The sequence below is a fragment of the Notamacropus eugenii genome, chromosome 3 (genome assembly GCF_028372415.1).
Source record: "Notamacropus eugenii isolate mMacEug1 chromosome 3, mMacEug1.pri_v2, whole genome shotgun sequence".
In the NCBI taxonomy this organism is placed as follows: domain Eukaryota; kingdom Metazoa; phylum Chordata; class Mammalia; order Diprotodontia; family Macropodidae; genus Notamacropus; species Notamacropus eugenii.
Genome location: NC_092874.1, coordinates 398277029 through 398300614, shown reverse-complemented (window position 1 = coordinate 398300614; position 23586 = coordinate 398277029). Strand labels below are relative to the sequence as shown.

Genomic DNA, 23586 nt, shown 5'->3' with positions numbered 1-23586 from the left:
TTCCGCCAGCCTTTGCGCCTCCCTCGCCCCCTTGCGGACGCCTCGGCGAATCGATGTTTTCCGCTTCTCCATTGACCAGGCCTTGGGGAATTTCGTCGGGGTTTTAGGCTGGGGCCGCAGAGCGGGCTGTTTGCTGGCGCGTGGACGGGCGGCCGGCCGAGGAGGTGAGCCGTGGGGGCCTGGGAGGCCGGGGAGGTCCGGAAACCTGGGGAACTGGAGAGGAGCGGGGCGGGGAGCGAGCGGCTCCGGGGGGAGAGGGGGGAAGACATTGCTGGGGGAGGGGCAGAGAGGGGACCCGACTGCACCCGAGGCCTTTTCGCGGAAGGGACCCTTCCGAAGGGCCGGGATGAGTGAGGAGCGGGGGAGGGGGACTCGGGGCTCCGGACTCGGACCCCTTCCTCTCCTTTGACCCTTCCTTCTCCGTGCCCCTCCCCCGCCCGCCGATCTCCTCGTGGTCAATAATTTTGTGTACCTTTATGTGGATTGACTTCGCTGTATGTATTTATAATATACCTGTGTTGTCCGTGCTCGATCACAGTCAGGGAGCATTTATTAGTCGCTTACTGTGTGCCAGGCACCGTGCACCCCGGGGATGCAAAAAGAGGCGAAAGACCGTCCCTGCCCTTGAGGAGTTCACAGCCTCATTAGCCCAGGTATTCAGACATGCGTGCCGTCCTTGTTCTGTTTATGTTACATGAGGTACGTATTCACGTGTGAACCCATGTGCTCATTTAAATGAAGAACATATGCGCATAAACGTAGACACATACAGTGCAGGGTTTGCAGAAGGCTTGATGTTAGCTTATTTTATCCTCATCACCACCTTTCCTGGTGGATGTGATTGTCATACCCGTTTTACAGATGAGAAAACTGAAGCGGAGAATGGTTCCATGACTTATCCAGGGTCTTACAGCTAAGTACATGTCTGAGACCAGATCTGAACTCAGGTCTTCTGATTCCCAACCTGGCACTTTACTACAGGGCCCAGTTACTAAAAACGATCATGAACACCGCAGCAGCAGCTAGTATTTTTACTAGCCACTATCTGTTTACTATTTATTTATCATGCTAGCTGCTTTTTCTAGTAGCTGCTATACTGTTTATTTAGGCTTTATATATTTGGAGAGTGTCCCCAAAGTCTCAGTGCAGTTTGAAGCTGTCACAATTCAAAGTAGATATGTGACCGTATAAACAAGTCACTTTAGCTCTTTCTGACTCAGTTTCCTCAGCAGAAAAAAAAATAGCACCTCTCTCCCTGGGTTTTTATGAAAATAAAATGATGTGATATTTATAAAGCACTTTGCAGACCTTAAAGTGTTAGGTATTTATAGGAGGTGGATGAAGGCCAATAGTAATATATATTTTTAAGATTTACAAAGCACTTTATGTCACTCTCACTTGATACCCTTTTACAGGTAAGGAAAGTGAGGTTCAGGGACCTGTCCCCAGTCACACAGCTGGAAAGCCTCTGAGATAGGATTCCAGCTGAGGTCTTTCGGACTCCAAGTCCAGGAATACACAGATGCACCACTGACCCATTTAGTCTGTTTAAGTTGTTAGAGCTTAAAACTTCACTAGGACTTTCTGGGACACCTTCTATCTCTCTTTTAAGGTTTGCACTGCACTTTATAATTGTGAGCTAGGTGCTGTTATCCTCCATTTTGCATGTGAGGAAACTGGTTGAGAGAGTACTTGTAATAGCTGGAATTTACATAGCACTTGAAAGTTTGAAAAGAGTTTTAGATCATGTTCTGTTGTTTGATCCTCATAACTACCCTGTGAGTTTTGTGCTGTTAGTGTTTCCGTTTTCTGTGTCAGGAAACAGGTAGAGAAGAGCTAAGTGGCTTTGCCAGGGTTCCACAGTGACAGGCAGGATTCTAATTCAGGTCTAACAATATCTACTAATGAGAATTCTCTGTAATTGTATTCCCATAGCATAGCATAGTGGTTTGGTTTTTTTTTTTTTGTTTTTGTTTTTTATCTTGGGTTCCAAGAAACCCCCAAGGAAATTAACTACACCAGACATGAAAGGAAAGAAGGTGGGGGATGGTGGTACAAGTTGTAAAATATAAGGAAATGCAGAAATAATTAAGAAGGGAGAAATTACTAAGAACTAAGGAGCTTTTGAAAGACTCCCCATCAAAGGTGACAGGTAAGGTAGTTTTAGATTTTAAAAGGCTGAATCCAAGAGGGGGCATTCTATGCCGTCAGTCCATCAACAAGTATTTAATAATCACTTCAATGTTCTAGGCACTGGAGATACAAATACAAAGAATGAAGCAATCCTGCCTCAAGGTGAGCTTACCTTCTAATGAGGCAGAGAACACTAAGCACCTAAAAGTTATATACAGTAAGAGGAAGGTAATCTCAGAGGAGAAGACTTTTAGCTCTGATGCTAAGTAACTTACTTGGCTTGAAGTCACACAGCTAGTAAATGATAGATCTAAGAGTAGGATCCAATCCAGGCATCCTGATTGTGTCCACTGGCACCATCTTGTGACCTTGACATAGTAGACAGTTTGCAAAGGAATAGAGACTGGCAATGAAATGGGCAAATGGCATATATTCCAGTATGTGAAATTAGCATGGAAAGGTAGGCTGGACATAGCCAGGCAGGGAATGGCTTTAAATGCCAGTTTGGGAGATCACCTTCTATTCCAGAGCCAAAGGGGAGCCACCGAAACTTGTTGGGCAACAAAGTAATGTTGTTTTAGCAAGATTATTTTGATGATTGTAGCTTGGTGCAGAAGGGAGAGTGGGAATGGGGAGCCAGTTAGGAGGCTGTTGTAATAGACCAGGTAATAAAACCACTGGTTCTGGATTCAGAGGATTTAAATTTCAATCTTGCCTCTCACATTTTCTGTGTGACTGTAGCGCCAGCGTAATATTCACAGTGCCTGCGGCAGCCATGAATATCCCAGTGCAATTCTGAATCACAAAATGCAACAGACTCTCCACATGGAAGACAGAACTAAAACATTTATTCAAATACCAGAAAGCCAAATCCATCATAGTAACAAAAATCAATACACAATAACAATGCAGACAACAACACACCATCCCTAAACCTTCTCCATGCTAGGGCCTTCCCACAAACCAGCTCCCTTAAACAAAATCACAGACAAGCTCTCTCATTCATGCTAGTCATCTTCCTGCTTGCCTGACTGCTCTCTCTGACCAGTTTTTTCCTCAGCTCTGCTCTAGCTGTGCCTTTTCCAATTCCACCCTTCCTGCTCTACCCCTTCAGCAAACTCCTCCCACCACATGTGACTTAGGCTTCCGTATGATATAAGCTGTCACTTGGGCCTATTAATGAATGGGAAGGATCTTCTCATTTAAATTACCATTACAGTGACCTTGGACTAGTCCTTGAGATGCTTTCCAAGCTCTAGACCAGGGATTCCTAACCTTTTTTTTGTCTTGGTCCCTTTTGGCAGTCTGGTAAAGCCTATAAACTTCTTAAAATAATTTTTTGAAAAATTCTTAGTTGACATGACAAAACAGGAAAGTGATTTTAAATGTTGGAGAAAATGTGGGGAAATTGAAACACTAATGCATTGTTGGTGAAGTTGTGAACTGATCCACCCATTCTGGAGAGTAATTTGGAGCTGTGCCCAAAGGACTATAAAATGATGCATACTCTTTGACCCAGCAATACCACTTCTAGATCTGTATTCCAAAGAGACCAGAAAAATGGGAAAAGGACCCATATGTACAAAAATATTTATAGCAGCTTTTTTTGTGGTGGTCAAGAATTGGAAATTGATAGGATGCCCCTCAGTTGGGGAATGGCTGAACAAGTTATGGTATATGAATGTAATGGAATACTATTGTTCTGTAAGAAATGATGAGCAGGCAGACTTCAGAGGAACCTGGAAAAACTTACATGACCTGATGCTGAGTGAGGCGAGCAGAACCAGAAGAACATTTTGCACTGTAACAGCAGCATTGTGCTATGACTAACTTTTATAGACTTAGCTCTTCTCAGCAATGCAACTCCAAAAGACTCATGATGGAAAATTCTATCCACATCCAGAAAAAGAACTATGAGTCTAAATGCAGATCAAAGCATACTATTTGCTCTCTTTTGTTTTTTGTTTCTTATTTCTCATGATTTCTCCCATTGGTTCTAATTCTTTTTTTCTACATAACTAATGTGAAAATATGTTTAGTATGAATGTGTATGTAGAACCTGTATCAGATTGCACACTGTCTTGTGGGGGAGGAGGGGAGGGATTGGGAGAAAATTTGTAACTCAAAATCTTATGGAGGTGAATGGTGAAAACTAAAAATAAATTGTAAAAAATTCTTAGTTGAAAAGAATGCTCAATTTCAGTTAAAGGTTAGTGAAAATAAACTTGTGATTTCCTTCCCTTTTCCTCCCTCCCCCCATTCCAGTTCATGGACTCCCTGAAGTTTATCCACTGACCCCTTGGGACCCTTGTTATCATTGTGGAAAATATCTCCTCATTCATTTCTATTTGACACCTTCGTTAAGGGCCCATTATATACAGTGCAGCAAGGTGATGGGACTGAAGTTGGATGATGGCTGTGTGAATGGAAGAATGAAAAAGCATTAAAGGTTACTATGTGCCAAAAAAAAACCTAACTACTGAAGATAGTTACAAAACTGAGGGTTTCATGGTGTGTTGTGGCTACCTCTAATCCAAGTATAGGCATTTGTTGAGGATTGATGCCCCTCATAAGTGGGCAGGGTTCCAAGACGAACCAGCAACTTAGTAAGACAATACAGACAAATTTATAGTGTGTTGATGCTGATCGTACAACAGAAATTATGAATATTAAAAAGCAGGAGGGATTTATTAAGGGATTAGGTAATGGTTCGATAATATAGTTCGGTGATCAGACATCTTGATCGTGCTGCTTTCTGATTGGCTAGCTATGTCTGGTCGAGATGGATAGTTAGGTATTGTCCTGTCTTGGGCTAAATGTATGATATGATTGTGGTTGAATACAAGAATACACTTACTGATATATGTGAATTGGATCTCCGGTTAGTGACTAGCTAGGGTCAGTGGCTTTATTGAGTCTGGGGGACTGAAGTGTGGTTAAAGCCAGATTGTGTGGTTAATTCAGGACATGCCTGCTGTTCAGTGGGGCCCATAAGGAAGTTAGAATGTTGGGGCTAAGGGTCAGGTTTATTAAGATTCCATCAAAGATAGTCTTTGCCCTTAAATTGGTGACAAGACAAATAGAGAAGTGGTGACCATGGTGGGGCATTGGGGCATCTTGGTTGGAAACTTACCAGGATAGTGAGGGGTCTAGGATTGATAGCATTGGTAGTATTGATTTGATTAAAATTGTGGAACTGGAAAAGGCTGTGGTGAGAGGGAACTATGCAACTGCTAGACAGCACACAAGATGGTGGCTTGGGAATCAAGGAAATCGATGTCTGAGCTGGCCTGATGTAGGGGTCTTTGGGAGGCCTTCACCAATCAATACAGCAAGGCCCCAGGGCAAATGCACCAGAAGCAAAAGAGTTAAAACTCACTGGGCATTGTACCTGAAAAGGGCTAGTGTGAGGGGTGTTTGAAGGTACAACTGGCATCAACTACGCCTATAATTGACTCTTACCACGGCCAGATTGTATCAGCCTTTGTATTCACAGCCCGTTTGTACCCTCTGCCCCTTGGATACCTCTGTGGGGATGGGGAATAGGTGAAGCAAATAGATTTTCCCAAAAACCTCTATTTAAGGAGGCTGCGTAGGCCAGCCATCTCTGTTTCCCACCCAGCTACACTACTTTGGACTTCTCCATTAGGCTCCCAACTGGTACCTTCCCTCCTACCTCTCCTCACTGCCCTCATACTTTTCAACTTCTTTTTGCGTGTTGTCTTCTCCAGTGAGATTGCCAGCTCTTTGGAAGCTTTCTTTTTTAGCATTTGTATCTAGTGCTTGAAACAGTTCCTCACACATAGTAGGTGCTTAATAAATGTTTATTCACTGACATCTTCAGTCTCTCTCTAACTGCTGGCTGCTACCCACCTTATATTTCTCTCTGCTTCCCTCCATATTTTACAGTCTAGTGACACTGGTCTCCTTGTTGTTCATTGAACAAGACACTCCATATCTGTACCCAAGGTATTTTCTCCATACCTAAAATTTTTCCCCCCATATTTCTATGTCCTGACTTTCCTGGTTTTCCTCTAGTCCCAGCTAGAGTTCCACCTTCTACGGGAAGCCCTTCCTGATCCTTCTTGCTACTAGTGGCTTCCCTATGTTGCTAATCTCCAGTTGTTCTGTATATAGTTTTTACGTAGCTGTTTGCATACTGTTTCCCTCATTAGATTGAACTCCTTGAGGGCAGGGTCTTTTATCTTTCTTTGTATCCCCAGTACTTAGCATAGTCCCCTTCCTGTGGTAGACACTTAATAAATGTGTATTGACTGACTGATTGACCATACACCCTTTTACCTTCTTTTGTCTTTCCCCCAATAAGACACAATCTATTTGACTCAAAGTTCTGAAGTACAACCATTGGTGGCCCCTATTAGTTAGCAGACACCTAGAGAACCTGACGGTTTTTTCATCTAATTCATATTTCATTAGATCTGTAATTCTGTTCATATGGATGCTCCAGCCACCAACACAGATCAGAGTCCCACTGCACATTAGTAAATGGTTTTGTGAGTTGCACTGATTGAATAAAATCTTCATCGGGTAGGCATCATCTGTGCTAGGTCAGGCCAGACTCTGACTGGTCTAATGGTTCAGACTTGCAGTTGGGACAAAATGAGATACATGCTTGTAGACCTTATTTATTTATTTACCAAGAAGTTTACTTAAAAAACATTCACCTTGTTGATTTGGTTGGGTGTAGTGCCTCTCTGAGGGATGTAGGGCCCATTAGGAGGAGATGTGGACTTAAAAGTCACAGTGAGTGTATGGAGCCTGAGGAATCTTTACCTCTCATGTAGTCATTAACTTTTATCTTGGGTGACCAGCAGTTAGGGTCTTAATCTCCAGAACATTTACGTCTCGAGGAGATTTTTTATTGTCTGTTGTACAGCATGGAATTTTAATTCAGAAACCAAGTACCCTTCACACCTGTATGAGACATCACAAAAGTACTTTAGTGGTGGACCAGTTCTTCATTTAAACGTACATTGATTCAGTGCTTTTTTGGAGAGTAATCTGCTATACACTAAGCCTACAGTTTACAGTCTAGTCTTCTACAGAGTTTACAGTCTATTTTAGAGGATGAAACAGATAAATGGAATATGAAATAGAACATAATGAATACAAAAAAAAAAAGTAAGAACGTGTGCTTTGGATGTTGACAGGGAGAATTCACTTCTGGCCAAAAATGTGTATTTAGAAGAGAATCAGAGAAGGCTTCATGGAGGAAATGGCACTTGAGCTGAAATGAGGGCAAGAATGTTATACCATAGGAAGAGTGCTAGATTTGTAGTTAAAGATCTTGGGTTCAAATCCCAACTCCTCTGGGGCAGATCATTTAATCCTGATGAGTCTCAATTTTTTCATCTGTAAAAATAGAGTTGGATTGAATGCTAGAACCTCTGCAGTCTTATCCATAAATCTTTTAACCTAAGCAAATTGAAAGAGGATTGCTCTCATTCTCTCATATTCCAACCCCATTGCAATCCTCTTATTGTTTTTAGTTGAAAATGGTTACGGGATGTGAAGTTGAAAAACAGGCTGGATCTCTCCCAGTGTTATATGGGGAAAATTTTCATTCTCTCTCTATGGTATAGAAACCTCTGCTCAAGCATGTGCAGAGCACAGAACTATAGAATTTTAGAGTTAAAAGGAGCCTCATCACCATTTAGTCCACCCCACTCTAACTTAACACAGCAAGTGATGATCAGAGAAAGCTGTGTGGTATATAGATTCTTGCTTTAACAATACAGAAGAAATGAAATAATCCATATTTTAATGCACTGAGGGGCCAACTCACATAACCCTGAAATCAGACAAACCCATGTCCACCCCCTAAGCCACTGGGCCATTTGTTGAGCATTTGCGGGGGAAAAGGGGAAGGGTGATAGTACCAATGGAGGAGCCTGTTAGACATGGGTCTTAAGAGTCACAAAGGGTTCTGATGTGGGTTATGATCTGTTGCCAGAGGGGAAAGATCACCACAAAGAAGAAGAATGGATGCAGCCCTAGATGAGAAAAGCAGGAAGAGGAAGCAGATACAGAATGAGCTTTTTAGAGTGTCTAGGGAAGGTGTGGCCAGTGGGGATCCAGATGATGAAGAGAGTCAGCCTAAGTGTAAGGTAAGTACTACTAACCACTGGCTTGAGGCCATCACATCTGTGAGCTTGTTGCTTACCTCAGTCACTGTCAGTTGAAGGATTATATCCTAAGTAGGTTCCACAGACTCCTATTGCACAACCCCATGGTGGTGTAGAAATAAACTCCACAGTGATGACTTGATGGGTAACCCAATGAAGTGTATATATATTATGTTGCAGGAGGGGATACCACTACGTAACAATGATAGTATGTAAATATTAAGTATCAGCTATTTGGTGGAAGCAACTGCCCTGCTATATGTAAAACTGTTCCTCTCTTCCCAACCTACTTCTGACTTCCAGAAATACTTTTTCCAAATGAGCTGAAGAACAAGCCTTGCAATATCATGAGACAATTGAAAGAAATGCTTAGGTGGTGGGTATATTCTTAGGTAGTTTGAGGCCTTCTCATTGGAGGCATTGGTTTAGTGTTTATGTCTTTAATGTTACCATAGTAAACAAGTTCTTTATGGGCATGGATCATGCATAGGTTTAGAACTGGAAGGGATCATAGAGCCTATTTTGTCCCAGCTTCTTCTTATATATGAGAAACTGAGCTTGAAAAACTTGCCTGTTGTCATGCATATACTAAATTGAAGGGCCAAGAATCAAACCCAAGTGCCCAGAATCCAATTCCAGTACTATATCTGTCATTACTGCCTCCCCATTTAGGTAGTCTCCAGTGTAGCATAGTAGAAGGAAGGAAACGAGGATTTATTAAGTGCCTACTCTGAGCCAGGCATTATGCTAAGCATTTTACAAATATTATCTCATTTCATCCTCACAACCATCCCCATTTTATGGTTGGGGAAACTGAGGCAGATGTAAGTGACTTGTTGAGGGTCACACAGGTAGTAAGTGTCTAAGGCTGAATTTGAACTCAAGTTTTTCAGATTCTAAGCCTAGAACCAGAATCACTCTGCTACTTGGATACCTCTTTTCAGCCAAACAGAAAGCTATTTGGATACCTGTTCATAGGTTCTGAATATATATTATTATTTTATTTTATTTTTGAAACATTCTTTACCTTGCTTTTCATCTCTAAACTTGATGATTATGAGTGACTTATTTCTCATCTTTGTCTTTTCAGAAAGTCCGCTTATCCACCAAGTTATTTGTTAAGAACTGTGAAATAAGCCATGACCAGCTACGTGAACTTCTGAAATCTGCAGTGTTGGGAAAACAACACAAATCCACTGAACACGGGGGTCCTAAGCTGGGGTGAGTGAAATTGGGTTTTATATGTGTATTATAATATGTAACTATATTGTAATATAATTGGTTTCCTTTGCTATCTTATATTTTTAAAAATTTTATGCACTTAAAAATAATATTCTGAGAAGGGATCCATAAGCTTCACACAACAGCCAGACCGATCCATGACACAAAAAAAGATTTAAGAACTCCTGAGCTAAGCCAAGGTATGAAATGAGCTTGTGACCACTGTTTGTAGGCACCAACTCTAATCTACTTTATATCATTTGTTGAGAATTCTGCTGTACTCACATGACCCAAGAGATTGCTGGATGCCTTATAATACTTGTGTTTTGCCTATGGTTGTAGAGCTCTCATCAGTACGTGTATCTTTCTGTTGGCATGTGCAAAATAACATTGGAGCAGTTTTTTGATTCCCATGTCAAGGGGGCCCTTCAAGGTCATACATGTATTTGCTCACTTAAGGGAAGACTGCATCAGTAGAAGGGAAGCAGGATGGAGGGCCAGCTCCTTGCAGAGAACAGGAGACCCCCATTCTCCCATAGATAGCCATTTTTAAAAGCAGGCTAAGTTCCACTTTAAAGTGCCAGGCCAAGGGAATGTTGGATTTGATGCACAGAATTTCGCTTTTTTTTGCTTGGCTTGTGACCATTCTGCACAATGAGGGATGTTTATTTGAACTCTGTGGTAATAGCTGGCCTCATCACCCCTGTGAGACACTAGAGAATATCTATTAGCTCTTGCTAATAGCTTTTCTGCACGCCTCCTCCTCCCTATGTACTTGAAGCTAACTTTAGGGTCTCAGTGTTGCCTGTGTGTTGCTTTGATTTCTTAACAGCTGGTGCCATCTTTCTCACCCAAAGCATCTGAAGAGTGTGGTGGTTATTGTTCTTCAGGGAGTGAGTCAGCTGCATTTCTACAAGTTCTATTTGCAGTTCAAACACCTCCGAAAAGCATTCAAACATGTAAGTTGAGAAAGCCTTCCTGTGTTCCTGCTTTGACCCTGATATTCTGTCTTCTTTCCACAGTCCTGAGGAATCCATTCTGTTTTAGAGACTGGTATGTGGTAGTAAGGTGCAGGGCTGAACTTCTAGACAGACTGTATTGCTGCCTTCCTTTCTCATTTAGCTTCCCTATTTCCTCTCTTGTCTCCTCTCCTCCTAGAATGAAGGGTAAGTAGATTGCGAAGTAGCTGATGAGGCTGTGCTCACCAAACTGTGCTCTAATACAAGTTTCTAGTAACTTTGTTGCCCCTCTTCATCCTTTATTGGACTACCTGACGACAAAGGAATGCTTAAAAGGATTCTTGATAAAGAAGAAAGAATTTGAGTCAGTAATATTTGAAAGGTGAAAAAGAAGCAAAAAAGGTGTGTGGGTGAGTGGGGAATAAAGAAATGAGTGAACATTTTAATTAGATAAAAAGCTCAGTGAGAGCAGGAATGATGCCTCATACTTCCCTTGTATACCTCAAAGCACCTAACATTGTGTTGCTTAGAATGTGTAGGGCACTAGGAGTTAACTTGTTGAGTGAATGAATGAATGTGAAAGATGAACTTGGAAGCTGCCTGAGAAAAGGCAGCATAATTTTGCCTAGGTATAGGCAAATACATGTATTGCCCTTTCCTCTCTATTTCAGACACCTGGCTGTGGAGAATCCTACTAGAGACTACTATTCCAGGGACTGCACAGGTCACTCTGTATGTGACATTTTAGGTGTTTAAACTATAAAAGGGCTGTCTCCACATGTAGCCTACACTGAAACATTGTGTGAGGTTTTCCCATCATTATATATAAATTGATTTGGGGACAAAAACAGCAATCCCTGGCCTAAAGGAACTTCACCTTTTCAACATAGCACAGCTAAGTCAATTAAAAATAATATATAAAATTTTTAAAAAATAAAATCAATTTATTTTGGGATTACTGTGTACTAAGACAGTATGAAAAGCCTGAACTTAATTAAATGGTGATTGTCCAGACTCCTAGTTCATACTAAACCTTGCTCTCCCAAATGAAAGCCTGGAGTTTTTAATACATATTTTCATGTAGACTCAAGATGCATGTGAGATAAAGTGATACGGATAAAGCCTGGTTAATCCATTAAAACACAGGCCCTCATTAGCCCTCCTTTGTGCTGTGTAATAACTTTCTTAGTGTTCTTCTTGCCTGCAGTCTTTTCCTTTGCCCATCCATCACACAGTTGGTAAAATACTTTTCCTAATGCGCAGGTGTCTGGTCAGTGTCCCTCACTGCCCTGCTCAGAAATCTTGAGTGGCTTCCAGCTGCCTAGAATGTAAAATGTAGAGCCAGCTTTTTAAAATCTTTCATAATCTGGATACCTCTCTATCATTCAAGCCTTTTTGTTTTTATACTATCCCACCCTCTCCAAGAATTCAGTGTTCTGGCCAAACTGTGTTGCTAGCTATTCCCCAGTCTCCCCCTGTTGTTTTCTGCTCCTCCATTGGTCTGGACTGTACACATTTCCCGCTTCATTTCCTTTCTGACCACCTGCTCTCTTCTTGTCCCAGTTTAGTTGCCATCTAGTTCACTCTTTTCCCTGATTTCCTCCAGAGGGAAGTGATCTTTTCCTCCTCCCATTTTCTTAGAACACTTTTTCTAAATCTTTTCCTTTGACTTTATCATAATCTGTTTTGTATCATACCTATTTGAGTATCCTCTCTCCCCACTTTGATTGTAAGTGTCCTTGAGGCCAGGAACTATATCTTGTTTTGTTTTTGTCTCCCCAGTGCCAAGCATGCTGCCTGGCACCTGGTTACAATTTTAATAAATGTTTGGTTAGTTGAAACTAAGAAAATTAATTCATAGACACTTTTTAAAATGATCATAGGTTGCTAAGCATAGAACTCCTGGCTCAGTTAGACTAAACTGCCCCCAAATAAGTCATATCCAAGGAAGAAAGGAAGAATGCATGAATACTGAGAACCTAGGAATTTAGATTTTTTTTTTAAAGCTGCCTAATTTTAACAAACATATTTTATTTGGGTGGTATTATCTCATTACCTTTTCAGGGATGTTAGTGAAAATCTGTTCCTGTTTACTCACTGTTTGCACAGAGATTCCGTTTGCCGGTTCCATCAGCCAATTTTCTTGCAGACATTATTGGGGAACAGCCTAATGGAAATAAAGAAGAAGAACGAATCCTGCCTACACCCAGTGCCATGCAAGGTAGAGATATCAGTCTTGTCAGTGATTTGCTCATTCAAAAGGATGTTGTAAATATATTTGTGTTAAACATAAACATAGATAACAATTCTATGAACTAAGAACATTTCAAACAGTTTGTAAATGCCATTTTACCTAATAATCTCCTCCTGCTGTCTCTGAGACTTGGTCCCCTCAGTTATCTATTGTATAACCTTTCCTTTGGCATCTTTCCTCTTGCCTACAGTCATATGCAGATCACTCTTTTGAAAGTGTTTATCACAATACAATTGGCCTTTCTAACCACTGACTTTTTAATGATCTCACTCTGGTTTATTTGTTGAGCTTTGAGACCTTTTCATCATTTGTTTTATTGCATTTAAAAAATTCTGAACAGACATCAGCTAAAGTAAGCACTTCCATATACACAGTAGAATAGAGAGAGTTGTAAATGAAACTGTGAAGCTTTATTGAATACAGCTTGCTTTTCTCTCTTAAATGTATAATAAATTCAGCGTCATTTTCAGAGTTGTCCTGCTTGTCTGTGATTCCTTTGGTCCCCTTTTGTGTATTTCAGAAAACGTGTCAGTGATCCACTTTTCTTTTTCTTTTTGGAGGGAACCCTTTCCCTTGCTCCCCTCTCTCTCCCTATTCTCTGCCTCACCCTGCCTCACCTCCCCAAAAAAAATTTGAGAAAAAGGTAAAAAAACCTTTGTAATAAATACTCCCAGTTAAGCAAAATAAGTCCCTACATTGACTGTGTCTGAAAATGTATGTCTTATTCTGCCATGTGATTCCCTCTCCTCTCTGTCAGGAGATGGGTAGCATGCCTCATCATCAGTTCTCTGGAATCATATGATCAGTCATTGCATTGACTGGAGTTCTGTCACGGTTGTTTGTCTTAACAATGTTTTTATTGAGGAAAGTGTGCTCTTAGTTCCCTTTACTCTAGTTGAGTTCATATAAGTCTTCATAAGTATCACTCTCAATTCATTCTCACCTCTGATATCTAATCTGTTGCCAAGTACTGTCAGTTCTACCTTTCTAAAATCTCTCATCGACACCCCTTCTGTCTGCTGATTTTGCCACCCCTCTGGTGCGGGCCCTCACCTGAGGTCCTGTGATGATAGCTAATAAAGTAGTAGTCTTCTCGTTGATTTTACTGCCTCGAGTCTCTCCCCACTCTAGTCCACCCTCCACTCAGCTGCCAAAGTGATTTTTCTAAAACTTTGGTCTGTCCATGTCACCCCCTTACTCATAAACGTTAGTGGCTCTCTAATATGTCAAGGGTCAAATGTAAAACACTCTTGGCTTTTAAAGCCCTTCATAACCTGGCCATTCCTACTTTTCTAGTCTTCTTACCCCTTACTTGCCTCCATAAACTCTACAGTGCATTGACATGTGTAGTCTCTCATTACCTCATAGCTGGATTATTGCAGTAGCCTGTTGGTCAGTCTACCTGTCTCAAGTCTTTCTCCATTCCAATCCATCCTTCATTCAGCCACTTGATTTTCCTAAAGCCATGTCCAACCATGTGACTGCCTTGCTCAGTAAACTCCAGTGGTTCCCTGTTATCTCCAGTATCAAATACAAAATCCTCTGCTTGGCACTGAAGCCCTTCAGAACCTAGCCTCCTTCTACATTTCCAATCCTTACTCCCTGATGTACTCTTCAGTCCAGTGGCAGGACTGTTCCACAAATAAGACACTCCCATCTCTTGTCTCCAGGTCTCCCCCATGCCTGGAATTCTTTATCTCCTCATCTCCCTCCTGGCTTTCCTGGCTTCCTTTACCTCCCAGGTAAAATCCTATCTTCTGTGGGAAGCCTTTCCTTATCCCTCTATCTCTTAATTATTTTCTATTTAACCTGTATATAACTTGTTTGTGCATAGTTGTTTACTGATTGTGTCACTGAGGTAAAGGACTGACTTTTGCTTCTGTTTTTATTCCCAGTACTTTGTAGAGTGTCTTGCACATACTAAGTGCTTAGTAAATGTTTATGAATTGATTGACACTGACCTCCTTGCCAGTTCCTTGAAGAAAACATTCTCATCTTCCAGGTGTGATCATTTTCATTGCCTCTTCCCTGGTCCTATTTCCCCCTTCATCTCTATCTCCTAGCTTCCTTGGCTTCTTTCAAATCTCTGGAGTCCCATCTTCTGCAAGAAGCCAGCTTCCCAGGCATTTTTAATGTTAGTCCCTTCCCTTTTGGAAGTACCTGCAAGTTATCCTATATATATTTTGCTTGGACAAAGTTGTTTGTCTGTTGTCCTCTCCATTAGATTGTGAGCTTCTTGAGAGCAGAGACTGCTTTCAGTTTTTCTGTTATTTCTAGTGCTTAGCACAGTGCCTGAAAAAAGTAAGCACTCAACAGTATCCTGACTTGACTTACTAGATTTCTGTGAAAATCCATCCCATTTGTATTTATTACATTGAGATAATACTCCATTACATATACTCCATTACGTTACTATACTGTAATTTGTCCATTCGTTCTGCCAATTGATAGGCATCCTCTTAATATATATAGACATCCTTTTCTAATTTCATTCATCTCTTTGGGAATATATGCCTAATAGTATTATTGCTGGATCAAAGAATATGCAGACTTACTGACTTAGCTCCAAATTGCTTTTCATAATGGCTAGACTAGTTCATAGCCCTGCCACCAAGGCATTGATGTTCCTGTTTTTCTAAAACAACTGCCATTTTCCTTTTTGATCATCTTTGCCAATTGATAGGTACAAGGCAGAACCTCAGGATTGTTTTAATCGTATATTTCTCTAATTATTGATGATTAGGAATTTCTTTATATGGTTATTGGTAGCTTATATTTCTTTTTTGAGAATTGCCTGTTCATAGTTTTTGACCAGTTGTGTCTCAAGGAATGACTGTTTCTTGTAATTTAGAATCAGTTCCTTATATATCTTGGAGCTAAGGTCTTTATCAGAGAACCTTTGTGCAAATTTTTTTTTCTCAATTGAATATTTCCCTTGTAATTTTAACTGCATTGGTTTTGTTTGCTCCTAGTTACTATCCTGCTGCCAGTCATAAATGATCTGTGTTCATTTCTTCATTCCTGTTCATTTCTTTAAACCCCATGTATTCTACTTTTAGTTCTCAGTGTCCCCAAGCCTCTTTCCCCTTCTACTTTCCTATTTTTGTCCATGGTACTGCTAGCCTTCTTCCTGTTGCCTGAACTTCAGAACCTTACGGTTACTCCCCTCTTTTACCCCTATGCCTAATTAATAACTTGATCCTGTTGTTTCTCTCTACTCTCTCTACCATACTTCTTCCTTTGCCGCCTTTGCCTTAGTTCAAGTCTTGTTACTTTGTATCTGCACTATTATAGTGGTCTAAATATTCTTCCCACTTGTAATTATTCTTCTCTTCAAACCAAAACAAGTCCTATATACTAATGCTGTATTCATCTTCTGAAAATACCATTTTGATCATGTTACTATTGTGTTCCAGAAATTCAAATGGCTTTCCATTGCCTACATGATAAGGATCAGGCTCCCGAGTGTGGCATTCAGGGCTCTCTATGATCTAAACCCAACACTCTTTTTACAGTCTTATTTCCCTTTATTCCCTTCACAGATGCTCTGCTTTAGTCAGGTCAGTCTACTCACCAGTACATTCTCACCTCTGCACCTTTGTGCACACTGTTTTCCTTACCTGAAATGCCATTTTCCTCCTCTTCCACCCATATGAATTCCACTCAGTCCTTCAAGACTCAGTTTAAGTCATATTATCTCCCCAACACCTTCCCTAAACGTCCCTCAGCCCTCCCTCAAAGTGATCTTTCCTTCCTCTGAAATCACATTACTTTTTAATCTGTCACTTAAGACCTAATCAGGTAAACAGGCCAGTGTCTCCACATCTAGAATATTAGATCCATGAAAGAACAAACTATGCCTCTGTCATAGTTATACATCTGCTTGTGGTGTCATGGCCCAGGTGGGCACGAGTGCTGCCAGAACCAGATTCAAATGTAATTGGGAAGTTTTTAACAAAATAAAACACAGCATAGATAGTGTTAATTTGTGCTTTTTATAAGTCAACATGTGGCCCATAGGGACCACTTCTATTTGAATTTGACATCACTGGTGTAGTGGATGGAGAGTTGGCCTCAGATCCATAAAGTGCTGGGTCCCAGCCTTGTGCTTGATGTGTACCAACTCTGTGGCCGTAAACAAGTAATTTAATTTCTCAATGCTCTGGACAATTCTCCAAGACAGAGTAGGTGTCATCTTAAATTGGTAGAGGGAGTTTTCTTATTAGGATGTTCCCTTTATCAAAGAAATCATGGGTCTGGCTTTATCCCTATATACTGTACCTTAAATGCTTCACTAAATAGCTTTTGAGTAATACGAAAATTCTTTTCAAAGAGCTTCAATAGTCTATACAACAGAGATATGCCATTGGGAAAGCTCCGTTAAAAGCACATCAACTCATTAACACATGAACTCTGGATCTGCTTGTTTCAGTGTCATCATCTCTTGCCAATTCACAAGCTATCACAGACCTGCAAAATGATCCCATCATTCGGAAATATGGATATGAAAAAGTTGGTTTGGTCAGATGTCTATTGACCAAAGAAGAGATGAAAAAATTTGACTTTCCACTCCAAGGTTGGTTGAGATTACAATTGGCTTGGTGGTAGAAATATATAAAGGTCAGAAAGTTATTTTAAGAAGTAGAGCGTTGATGTTTGATCTTCTTAACTACTGTGTATAGACTCCATCTCCATCCATTTTCTTTTATCAATAAGAGTGATACTTTAATGGAACTTGAAGGCTAAGTCCATAGGGACATGGAACAAAGTTAAACTGAGCATTTTCCCCTGATTTTTAAACCTATTTTAGTCCATGTTAAGTCCCCTTTTTATCTTGAGAAGAAGTGTTTTTATGGACTGTTCCTTTTCTGTGAATACTAGCATAAAAATTCACTGTGGTGACAAGTGACAGTGGGAAAAGAAGTTACATGAGCTTTTAGTTGGCATTTTTAAAAGATGGGCAGACTTTCCCCAAAAACAACTGTTTCTTTTACTCCAGGAATAAGTGATTTTTATGTTGCTTTTGTGACCAAAATGTTGCAGGTGAGAAATCAAGTAGAATGCCATAGTGGACAGGTGTAAGGTGACCTTTCGGACCACTAAGGGTAACACCAGTAGTAGTATACAGGATCTATTATTTTTCTTGCTAAGTTCTGTGTGTCTGTTCTAGACAATTGAACATCATCATCTCTGTAGTTTTTTTGTACATAGTTTTTGTTTGTTTGTTTGTTCATCTCCAGGTTTGGCTAACTGTAAAAACTTCGTTTCCACTGAATGTGTTGGTCCAGTAAGCAACAGCAGCCCTCTTTTTGGCCTAGACTGTGAAATGGTATGAGATAAATATCGTTTTTATAATGGCTTCTCAGAAATAGATGTTGCCATCCCAGAGGACAAGAATTCACTCATGGTAGAAGGAAGCAAAGCTTTTTTGATGGAGTCAAGTTTAATGCAGAGAATTAGGTTTTTTAAAATCTTTGCTTGTGGGATTTGGGTACCAGAAACATGAAGGTCCTAGCATGGTAAAGAGCACTAGAACTGAACTCAGGTCTTCTGACTCAGAGTCCTGGCAGCACCACTTGCTAGTTATATGACCTTGGACAAGTCTCAGAGCCTCATTTTCCCCTTTTTATTAAGGTAAGAATATTAATATTTATAATACCTACCTTATGGGGCTATTATAAGCTATTACTAACGTTAATACTTAAAAAATAAAAAAAAATTACCTTGGTGCTGGTTTTCAGCAGACTTAAGGCTGCAAGTTATATTAGTTGGTTAACATTTCTTTGACAAAAGAATTGTTTACATACAACCACAAGAGGTGTATTTATTTCTTTTTATCATTTTGACAGAGAGCTTTCTGTTTTACAATCTTTGTACACAATTGCACGTGAGGCAGTATTGTGGATAGGGTGCTGGCATTGAAGTCAGGAAGAACTGCCTCACATGCCTGTTATTATTACTATTATTATTCCAAGAGGACATTTTTACAACTACAGAATGAAGAGTAAAAAATTGTCCTGGACCTTCTGTATATGGCTTTCTGTGTCCCCGGTTCCCATTACAGAGCAGGCATCTGCTTTCTCTGGTGGGGAGATAGGATCTCTCCTTCTTTTTCCTAGTCTTCCTCTAGCATAGCCTTTACAATGAAGTTATGTTATGCTGGTTTTCATCAAATTTATTTATCATCAAATGTAATTTTCAGAAACCCCTCCTTGATTTGACTTTTCCCACCTTGATATCCACAAAGTAAGTAGACCAGGTCATCATATTTAGAAAGCAGGAAGCAGTGGCCCACATAGGTGTAGCAGTCTGACTGTGTTCTTCGTTTTTCAGTGCCTTACACCAAATGGGAATGAACTCACACGAGTCTCATTGGTTGATGCAGAAGGTCGTTGTATCATGGATGAGCTTGTCAAACCTGACAACAAGATTCTCAACTACCTCACCAGGTAAATACCTGCAAATTGACTTGTAACTTTTCCCAACGCAGGTCAGATTGGAATTGATGGAACCTTTTATAGGAAGAGGCCTGGAGCTTCTGTGGAGTTACATGATTTAGCTTGCTGGTATATAAAGTTCCATAGAGAAGAAATGTGGACTGCACCACATCAGTTACATTTCTCTACCAGAAGTGCTTTGACTCATTTTCAGATATATAACATTCTTACACTTTTCTCCCATAATCCTCTTGTGAACTTAGACTAGTGAGAAATTGTTAGCTTCTTTGCCTTGAAATTTCATAATAGTCATTTTAGCACTAGGTCACATTAAATGGGGCTATGCCATCTAACAAGACTTCTTTTCTAGAAATTTGAAACTCATCACATTGCATGCAATTCCTGAGTTGACCTTAAAACTTAGGCTGCCAGTTAGAAAAAACAAATTTTCACCAAAAGTATCCAGGATCAGTACGTTTCTTTCTGTTCAAAGATTCTGAATTAATATACCACATAATATGCTTGATTTTGGAACTCCTGAAGCATTATTAAAAAGAAAATGCACAATGAAACGTTTTTCTTGTTTTGTCCATTAAAGATGTACTTGTGCGAATGGTGAGGATCACCAAGGCTGAGACTGTACATAGAGAAGAACAGAGCTTGGGAGATCCCTGCATTTAAGGGATGAAAAAAACAAAGGAAGCAATGAAGAAAATATAATTAGTTGGGAGAGCTAGGATGGAAATCATGTAGTGATATGAAAGCAAGGGAGCCAAGTGTTTCAAAAAAGAATATCTGATATATAATAGTAGAAAACAGTCAAAATTTGAGAAGCAGCCTTGTTAGCTGTTTTGAATTAGACTGTAGTGACTTACATTTCTCTTTATAAGGACTGTCTCTGTGGTAATAATGCTTTTCTCAGGAAACATTTCAAGGTTAGAGCTGTGGGGAATGGAACTGGCTACTCTCACGGCCTCCATCTTTTTGCTTTTATGGAAGGTTCTCAGGCATCACACGGAAGATTCTTAAACCTGTGACCACAAAACTTAGAGATGTCCAGGCCAAGTTAAAGAAGTTGCTCCCACCAGATGCTGTGCTAGTGGGCCATTCCTTAAATGCAGACCTTCAAGCCTTACAAGTGTGTATCTGTTTGTGGACTCCATTTTTCTGTTATGTCCTGTTTCGTCCTTCTATTGTCCTCTGCCTTTCTCACCCCTCTCCCCCCTGACCACTCCATATATCTATTATTTTAGAAGGTTGAAAAATGGTTTTCTTTTCTTTCCACAGATGATACATCCCAATGTTATTGACACTTCATTGCTTTTTGTCAGAGATTTGGGACGAAGGTTTAAGCTCAAATTCTTAGCCAAGGTTGTTTTAGGGTAAGTTTATGACAGTTTGAGTTGTTTTACACTACAGTAATTACCTGTATTGACACATTCAAATAGGACAGAATATCTCCAGTAATAATTGTTGCTCAAATTTAGAGCTCTTTAAGGTTTGTAAAGTGCTTTACACATATTATCTCATTTACTCCTTGTGCTAATTTTATCCCCATCTTACACATGAGGAAACTGAGCCATATAGAAGTTAAATGACTTGCCCAGGTCACAAAGCTAGTAAGTATCTGAGGCAGGATTTGAACCAAAGTCTTCCTGACTCAAGCCCTTATTCTCTGTTCACTGTGCTATGCTGCCAAAGCAGTGCAATGTGATTCATGTAATGAATTGGAAATGTGCACCTCTCATTTTGTATTATCTTTTCTGTGAATTGTGCTTAGTGCTGTACGCATCTCTTGGGAACCCTTTAGGGTAGGCAACAAGGGACTGAACTATGATTGAGTTGGATGGGGAAAAGAAGTATCAAAGTTGACAAAATATTTCAAAATCCCACCATTTTCAGCCTCTAAACTGTGACAAGCAGCATCTGTTGACATGCCTGCTGTAGATGTGGGCCCTTTTAGTTATTTCATTTGAATCACTGAGATTCCACATGCAGCCAGAAAACACAGAAAAAAACATCAGCCAGAGAGACTTTCTTCAACATGGACCTTTTATTGCTAAATGTTAGCCTGTGATTCTGTGTTAATAATCTTTCTTTTTTTCTTACTTCCTTTAGGAAGGAAATACAGTGCTCTGACAAGGTCGGCCATGATTCTATAGAAGATGCTCTTGCAACCCTTGAACTGGCTCAGTATTTTATTAAACATGGCCCAAGGAAGGTTAGTACTTAGTACTTTAAGTCTAACTAATATTTATATGCTTTTTAAAACTAGAGTGAAATTGTAAATCATTATCTTTTTAAAAAAAATTAGTACACTCTGCTTTGATTTTATGTCACTTTAATTTCCTGATACATTCCCTCGCTTCTCTTCTATCTCCCAGAGCACCATTCTTTATCAAAAAGAGGAAAAAACAGTGAGGAAACATTATTCACATGTCAACCAGATATAAAATTTTAGGTAGTGTTCCACTCCCATAGTCCCCTACTGCTGAAAAAAAGGGGGAAGGAAGAACATTCTTATATCTTGATAATTCAATTTTGATTTTGGGGGGGGGTGGTGGAGAATATACCTAGCATTGGGTTCCCCAAGTCAAAGGATATGGACATTTTAGTCACTTTCTTAGCAAAATTCCAAATTGCTTTCCAGAATAGTTAGAACAATGTTCAGTTCTACTAGCAATGTATCAGCTTTTTCCCACAACCCTTCTGAAATTGACTATTTCTGTCTTTTCTTATTTTTGCCAGTTTGTTAAGCATATGCTAAAACTCTGAATTGTTTTGATTTGCATTGTTCTTATTAGTTATTGGAAGCAGTTTTTCATACGATTGTTGACAGTTTTCAGTTCCTCTTTTGAGAACTATTTGATCATTTCTTTTGACCACTTATCCATTAGGGAGCAGCTTTTGGTCTTATGGATTTGTGTTAGTTGAATTAATTAGTGAAAAAACATTTGATAAGCACTTACTATGTGCCAAGAACTGGGAATGCAAAAGCAAAAGAATACAGTCATGGAACTTAAGTTCTCATCGAGAGAGACAACATATAAGGAATTTTCGATGTGAAATACATAGAAATGATGGGAGGTCAATTAAAAGTCCCAAGAGTCCTTATCCTGAAGGGGACTGCCCTGCTGCCATCATTGAGAAGTGGGAATTGGGTCTGAGGGACAGTGGAACTGGGATTCTGGCTGGGTTCTTTCTGGCAGGGGTGGAATGGAGGTTCAGTGTTTGACAAGGAGCCATAAAAAAGGTCATTGGACTAGAAAGTGGAACTTAAGAGCCCTGGAGGAGTGGGAAGTGACACCTCTTGGCTTTGTGTACTGTGTATAGAGTGTGTATGTGTGTAGTGTGTTTATTGTTTGTGTATACATATGTACCTAGAGGTCATTTCTTATATATCTTGGATGTCAGACCCTTCCTTATCAGACATATTTGTTGAAAATACTTTTTTCTCAGTCATCTCCTCTTATCCTAGTTGCATTGAGCTTTTTAGCATTAAAATATTGCAATTTCATGTAATTGTAATTATCTGTTTTGTCTTTTGTATTGCCGCTTTTTCTGTTTCATCAACTTTGTTTTTTAAACTAGAACAGAAATTTTGTAAAGGTGCTTTATGTTAACCACAAAAATCTCTTTAAGCACTTTTCAGGAAGCTTAGGATCATTCTCTTGATCTTAGAGTAGCATTTAGTGTAAGACAGACCAATCAGCTATTCTCTATATTTCCTGATAGGACATTACTTGAGGACAAGGGAGTATTTCATTTTTGTGTCTGTAAACCCAGGTCTTGGCACAAATACCTTTTTGTTTTAATCAAAAACGTTTTTTCTCTCCCTTCCACCTACCCTCCCATTGAAATAAAAGAAAAACAAAACCCTTGTAACAAATAGCATAGTCAAGCAAAGTAAATTCCCGCATTGGCCATTCCCCTTTCCCCCCATAAATGTGTGTGTGTGTCTCCTCCTTGAGTCCATCCCCTCTCTGTCAGGAGGTAGGCAGCATGCTTCATCATGGCTGCTGCTATGTTAAGTCTTTCAAAGTTGTTTGTTTTAACAGTGTTGTTCACAGAAAGAAACAAAAGACAGTCGGTGTCCTCAAGGAGTTCACAATCTAATAGGGGATGCAACATACAAAAAAATATATTATGCAAAGCAAACTGTATGCAGAAAAAAGAAGACAATTAACCGAAGGAAGAAACTAGAATTAGGAGGGGTTGGGGAAGGCTTCCTGAAGGAAGTAGGATTTTAATTGGGACTTAAAGGATGCCTGGGCAGTTGGAAGGGAGTGGAATTGAATTGCCCAGAAAGTAGCATGCATGACTGGTTCTGAGCAGGAAAAGATGAAAACTCATCTCTCAGAGCTAGGAGACACACTCAAGTCCCAGGTGGTTTGTGGTGATGGAAAGTTGAGGGTGAGGACTGAAGTGGAAATGGT

At 40.0% G+C, this 23586-nt stretch overlaps 1 protein-coding gene across 4 annotated transcripts in view; it reads left to right on the top strand.

Moving 5' to 3' along the window:
* Positions 1–43: 43 nt before the first annotated feature.
* Positions 44–23586, top strand: part of REXO5 (RNA exonuclease 5) — a 36826-nt gene continuing 13283 nt past the window's right edge. For 2 of the 4 annotated variants that reach the window (XM_072597927.1, XM_072597931.1), the window contains exons 1-12: positions 44–164; positions 575–699; positions 8108–8261; positions 9370–9500; positions 10333–10459; positions 12569–12680; positions 17146–17289; positions 17954–18042; positions 19047–19162; positions 20150–20288; positions 20438–20532; positions 21269–21371. In XM_072597927.1, the coding sequence (XP_072454028.1) occupies positions 695–699; positions 8108–8261; positions 9370–9500; positions 10333–10459; positions 12569–12680; positions 17146–17289; positions 17954–18042; positions 19047–19162; positions 20150–20288; positions 20438–20532; positions 21269–21371 (1215 nt within the window). In that variant the 5' untranslated portion in view covers positions 44–164; positions 575–694. The remainder of the gene's footprint in view (positions 165–574; positions 700–8107; positions 8262–9369; positions 9501–10332; positions 10460–12568; positions 12681–17145; positions 17290–17953; positions 18043–19046; positions 19163–20149; positions 20289–20437; positions 20533–21268; positions 21372–23586) is intronic. The other 2 variants (XM_072597929.1, XM_072597928.1) reach the window with 2 other exon arrangements.